At 37.2% G+C, this 6,709-nt stretch overlaps 1 protein-coding gene across 1 annotated transcript; it reads left to right on the forward strand.

Annotated features, from left to right (window-relative positions):
• The first annotated feature begins 477 nt into the window (after nucleotides 1–477).
• On the forward strand, nucleotides 478–6,156 carry LOC107326553 (vomeronasal type-2 receptor 26-like). Its single transcript, XM_088144026.1, has 4 exons — nucleotides 478–1,338; nucleotides 2,437–2,664; nucleotides 4,067–4,193; nucleotides 5,255–6,156. The coding sequence occupies exons 1-4, from the start codon at nucleotides 478–480 to the stop codon at nucleotides 6,154–6,156; spliced, it is 2,118 nt and encodes a 705-aa protein (XP_088000152.1).
• Nucleotides 6,157–6,709: the final 553 nt, after the last annotated feature.

The raw sequence follows: 6,709 nt of genomic DNA on the forward strand, positions 1-6,709 counted from the left end.
CATAGGTTCCTGACTCATAACTACCAGCACATCCTGGCCTTGGCTTTTGCCACAAAGGAGATCAATGAACATCCCTCAATTTTACTGAATGACACCCTTGGCTTCCACATCTACAAAAGCCATTTCAGTGCAAGCTGGACCCTCCATGCCTCCTTGGAACTTCTTTCCTTGCAAGGATTCATACCTAATTATAAGTATGACATCCAGAAGGATTTGGTAGCAGTCATTGGGGGGCCAAGCGCTAACATTTTTCTGCACATGGTACTCATCCTCTGCTTGTACAAGATTCCACAGGTAAGATGATGTTAAGAAAGTAAGAGTGAAGTCAGTTCTCTTCATTTGCTTAGAAACAGTAATTAACCTGAAAGAGATGCAGACAGTTTGACCTGCATGCTGTACATTTAAATGTACACAGCACACTGAAAGAGAGATATAATTTTGGAGATTTACTGGCTCTTTTCTTTCTTTTCTCTTGAGATGGCATATGGATCTGCTGCAGTGGTAAATAACAAAACGCAGGGTGGTGTCTTTTACCAGATGTTCCCAAAGGGGGACTATCAATACAAAGGGATTCTTCAATTGCTGCTTCATTTTCATTGGATCTGGATTGGTGTGATTACTCAAGATGATGATAATGCAGAAACCTTTGTGCAAAATGTGCTTCCCTCCTATTCCAAGAAAGGCATATGCTTTGAGTTTGTAGAAAAGTTGCCTCAATTAACTTATCTCACTGGCTTCAACCAGATGATTGAAGAAGGTTTTGAAACTTTAAATATTCTTATGGAGAAAACTACCAATATTTTGTTCATCCATGGAGAAATTCATACCTTAATGATTTTGAGACTGCTGCTCCATCTCTCAACATTTGGAGATAGGCCAATAGAGTTAAAGAATAAAGTCTGGATTATGACAGCCCAGATGGACTTCACATCATTACCCCTTCAAAGAAATTCAGGCATATCTTTTCTCCATGGTGCTATGTCATTTGCAGTTCAATCAAAGGAAGTTCTTGGTTTCCAGCAGTTTGTTCAGTTCAGAAACCCTGTCTCAGAACAAGAAGATGGCTTTATCAGGGTTTTCTGGGAACAGGCATTTGTTTGTTCATTCCCTACCTCTGGAAAAGGCCAACAAAATGAGAAGATGTGCACAGGAAAAGAAAAGCTGGAATCTCTTCCTGAATCTGTTTATGAAATGGGCATGACTGGCCACAGCTACAGCATCTATAATGCTCTCTATACAGTGGCACATGCTTTACATGACATGCTTTCATCCACACTGCAAGGCAGAACAATGATGGTTAAAGGGAGGAAGAAGAATTTGAACCAATATCCATGGCAGGTAATTACTTGGCTGCTATCCTGCTAAGCTCACAATATTTCTGCAGGTAACCCCAAGTGCCTGAATTAGTAAAAGGCCCTATTGTAAGGCTCTTAACACTGGCTTTCCCCCCAGACATTGGCCCAGAGTATTGATTGAACCTACCTTTAGGAATATATGATAGTGTATTGATTAGAGTCTTTGGCTGCCAAATTGTTTTGTTGTTTTGATATGTATTTTTAATGATTATTTTAAATTTGTTTCTATGCTGCCAACAGATGAGGTGAGTTGGGTGGCCATAAAAATTGAATGAATGAATGAATGAATGAATGAATGAATGAATGAATGAATGAATATTATATCTCTACCAAGATGAGCATTTTGCTATCTAAGTCTTGTTTACATTTCATTGTCTTCATGTTTCCTAGCTTTTAATGCTGGCAAAGTCCTTTTCATCCATGATGAGAAGCAGCATAGCTGGTATACTTTTAGCACTTACAATGTTTGGATATATTGTGGTGTATGCTTTCTATCACATGTACTTATCCAGACTGCAAGCTAGGACAATGAAATAGTGAGATGATGGTTTTCTCAATCAGCATCTTTTGCAGGTATCCATTTGGTCTTCATCTAAATTTCTAATCATTGGAATGTGCCTTCAAAATTCCAGACTAATTCTACAGGACTAGATGTTTGTCATTTGGTCTACATATCTTGCCATTTATTTTTAGTTGGCTTTTTCATTGATGTTTTCTGATGTTTTCTGTGTTTTAATTTTGGGGATGACATGTTGCTTATTGTTATGTAATTGACATTGTACCTTGGCTATTTTATTGTTCTGACTACACAACCACCAAGAATTCCTTGACTATGGTGCCTCCATATTTGAAGCAATTGAATGATACAAGCAATATGAAGAAAGGTGTATAGTTCACATGTTCGGTGGATTTTGTTCATGTCTAGTCTTAAATAAGGCATACTTCTTAAAATTAATGAAACTTAACAGAGCATCTAACTTAGGTCCTATGGATTTCAGTGATTCTGCTTAATTAACCCAATTTTTAACATCTTTATGCCTTTTAACATTTTAATTTATTTTTATTTTCTTTATTGATTTAGCTCCACCACTTTCTGAGAGGTGTCTCATTTAACAACAGTGCTGGAGAAAAAGTTTCCTTTGACCAAAATGGTGAAATCATAACTGGATTTGATATAATCAATTGGATCACATTCCCAAATCAGTCCTTTCAAAGAATCAAAGTCGGAAAAATAGTTCCCAAGGCTCCATCAGACCAAATGCTCTATATTTGTGATGATGCTCTTATATGGCCCAATGGGTTTAACCAGGTAAAATTCAGGCACAAAACACTTCTTTATAATCATTTTCAAGACATGTACAGCCCTACTAGACATACTGTATTCACCTGACTTCCCAACTGGGGTATGGTTTGTTTACTCTAGGGGAATTACACTTTTATGCTATCATAAGTCTCCACCAGGTAAACATTTTACAACATTTAAAAGGTGCTATTCAGATGTGCAAATAGAATTTTTTAATGGCTTGGATTTAAGAAAAAGAAATAAATGTTTTCCAATGAAAAAATGTTTCTCTGTATTGAACCAGACCAGGGGAATACAAAAAAATTCAAAAAGGGAATTCAGCATTTAGAAATTCATGTGATGATGGCTTTTTGCTAATGCAGTAGCAACAACAAGCTTCATTTTCTTTTTGAAATAATTTCAGTTGGTCCAAATTTCTAAGGCAGATTCACATGTCTTGGAACAACATTAGAACTGCAACACTATTATGTATTTGATTGTGTATTTTTACCTGGTGGAGACTTATGATAGCATAAAAGTGCAATTCCCCTAGAGTAAACAAACCATACCCCAGTTGGGAAGTCAGGTGAATACAGTATGTCTAGTAGGGCTGTACATGTCTTGAAAATGATTATAAAGAAGTGTTTTGAACATACAGGAGCAAAAGTACAGGAGTGTATGTGTGTGTGTGTATGTGTATATGTGTGTGTGTGTGTGTGTGTGTGTATATAATAGAAATTTCAACCAGTTGATTAAAGACAGTGTAGCTTAAATCAGTTCACTCATTAAAGCTGCCATGTCTTTTTTCATTCTTCCAAGTAAGACTAGAAAAAAAAATAGCTTCTTTAAGATGATGTGCTAGTCCTATTCCCACATATTTCAACACATGTAAACAGCTTTCTGAAAATTTCAGGATCTTCATCTCAAAAGTTTCAATTTTTGCAGGACTGCAAAGGTTTGGAAATATTTCTAACAACACAACTTCAGAAATAAAAGTCTTAGATGATAAATATATTTTTTAAGCTGAGTCATTCCACCATGAATTATGGAAGTATGAAAAATAGAGTTTATTTGCAGAAGACAATGAAAGAAGAACACAAGTATTTAAGGATGCCTTTTATCATTATAGAAGAGTAACCAATAACGGCAATAGTCTCTTTCTCTATATCTAGCCCCAACTGGTAGAATGTTTCTATGTTTGACAAAAGTCCTACTTTCTGGGTTCATATTTATTTAATTACCTAAGACATTTCTAAGATCAAATGTATAGTTATAGTAATGGTTGTGGAAATCCATTCAATATCAAAATCCAGAGAAAATGAAAACATCAACCCACCAGCCACAGAGGTTGTAGATACCACTTTCCAAAGTTAAGCCATAAATTATTTTTAAATAAATAAAAAACACCATCTTGTTCATTTATGGACAGGCACTGCCTCGTTCTGTGTGTAATGAGAATTGCTATCCAGGTTCTGTCAAGAGAAAGAAGGAAGGCAAACCATTTTGCTGCTATGAGTGCTTTCCATGTCCAGAAGGCCAGATTTCAAACCAAAAAGGTAAGGATGTCAGAGAACATAGCAATTGAATCTTGATAACCTTGAGATTCTTATTATAAATTTAAGATTAACTTTCAATATGTGTGGATTTTCTGGGAGTAGTTTAGACAGCGCAGTTAAGTTATTTGGTTAAGTCAGAGCTTAGGTCATGGCTAAATTATTCAATATAGCATTTGTGTCAAAGGCTCGGCAGACAATCAGCTGATAAGCCATTTTCAAGGTGGCTGAACAATACAGGATATCTACAGAACTTCCTGCTTTCATATACTCTGTATTCTGGAGGATCTTCTTTTAGTTGCTTAAAAGAATTGCCCGTTCTCTCTCCTTTATGAAACCTCTTTACATATTGATTTCCCATAACCTTTTAGGAAGTTGAACTGTTTTATTTGTGCATATGAGCACCCCTGAGAGTGGGAACCTGACCAATGATTAGTGAAGCAGGTTTTATAAGTACTGTATAACAGAAAGGAGATTTATTTACAAGAAATATGTTACAGGAATAGACCAAGCCTAGCACCTAGCCAACCACATCCTAAGAGGAGAAGAATCAAGCAGCAAGTGCTCTGTGCATGTGCCAGGAAAGAAAGGCAGAAGGTAGTGACCGCTGACTAGCCATTTCATATATTCATATATCAGAAGCGGAGTTGCGGATGGTGCTGAATCAGGAATAAAGCAAATCAGAATCATCCATTTCACCTATTGTGGGATTAAAAAAAAATATACCAAATGGCCACAATACATGGGAATTTGCACAGAGTCAATGCATAGCTCTCTTTAAAAAGAAAAGAACAACAAAATAACAGAAAAAAATAATCCAGGCATCAGTGAAAACAACAACTAGCCTGAGGATATAAATGGAGTACTGAAGTGAGAGAGCTTCCATATACAATCATATATACATGTCAAAGCTTGTAAATTATGCATCAGTTTGATATTTTAAAAATATAATAGTATGAACAGGCTTATGGAGTTCTTGTTTTTCCCCAAAACATTCATACAAATTTGAGCATTGTTTGCAGAAATGTTACAGATATCAGTGATCTCTTTGATTGCTTTTTCAGATATGGATATCTGTTTCCAGTGTCCAGAAGATCAGTATCCAAATCCTGAACACAGTTTGTGCATTCCAAAAACAATGAGCTTCTTATCTTATGGAGAACCTTTAGGGAGCGGTCTGGTCATTCTTGCTTCTTCCTTTTCTCTCATAACAGTTATAGTGCTTTGGATTTTCCTTAAGCACCAGGACACTCCCATAGTCAAAGCCAACAACCAGAATCTCAGCTACATTCTCCTCATTGCCCTCTTGCTCTCATTCCTTTGTGTTTTCCTATTCCTTGGCCAGCCTAAAAAGATAATGTGCCTCCTTCGACAAACTGCCTTTGGCATCATTTTCTCTGTGGCAGTTTCTTCAGTGTTAGCCAAAACCATCCTTGTGGTCCTGGCCTTCATGGCGACCAAGCCGGGATCTGGGGTGAGGAAATGGCTGGGAAAAAGGATGGTCACCTCCATTATTGTTTGCTGCTCATTTATTCAAGTTACCATTTGTATTATATGGCTGTCAATATCTCCCCCTTTCCCAGATTTTGACATTCAGACAATGGCTACAGAAATTGTCCTGGGCTGCAATGAAGGATCTGTCTTCATGTTCTACTGTGTCTTGGGCTTTATGGGCTCCTTGGCAGTTATGAGCTTTACAGTGGCATTCCTAGCAAGAAAGCTACCTGACAGTTTTAATGAAGCCAAATTTATCACTTTCAGCATGTTAGTCTTTTGCAGTGTTTGGTTGTCCTTTATTCCCACTTACTTGAGTACAAAAGGGAAATATATGGTTGCTGTGGAGATCTTCTCCATCATAGCATCCAGTTTTGGGTTACTGGGCTGTATCTTTTTTCCCAAATGCTATATTATTTTGATTAGACCTGAAGTAAATAACAAAACTCTTCTAAGAAGAGGAAAGAATTGAAAAAATATATGAGGAACTTGGACTTAAAGGACACAATTATACAAAATCTGGAGAATGGAAAAGTTCTCTCTACCATTGAGACTTTTGGATAAAGTCTGAAATTCAGTCACATTTTTTTTGTTTGTTTTTATGTTATTGACAGAAGATGATAGACATCTGGGTTTAACCTTGCCTGACCATTACAAGGATGAGATTCTAAAATGGGATGGGGCGTGGGGGTAAGGGCAGGGAATGGGACTGTTCAGGGATCTTGTCCATAACACTATCCACACTGCACTTGGGTTCTGGAAAGTGTAAGGTTCAAGAGGGATATGTGGTGTCACCACTTGTAGGCAGTATGTAGAAAGGCAGGCAGTAAATTCTTGAATACTCACCAGTGGTGGTGGAATTAATAGAAGTGTGTGTGTGTGGGGGGGGAATACCTTAGTGGTATGAAAAGAAGAGGACTGTTATTTATTTATATTCAGAACCCTATCTGCTTCGGCTGGTGTGGGTCTTCCAGGCTGTATGGCCATGTTCTGGAAGTTTTGTTTCCTAACATTTCGCCAGCACC

The sequence above is a fragment of the Python bivittatus genome, unplaced genomic scaffold (genome assembly GCF_059951505.1).
Source record: "Python bivittatus isolate LINGU-HERP-01145 unplaced genomic scaffold, Pbiv_v1 ctg000430_np1212, whole genome shotgun sequence".
NCBI classification, from domain to species: domain Eukaryota; kingdom Metazoa; phylum Chordata; class Lepidosauria; order Squamata; family Pythonidae; genus Python; species Python bivittatus.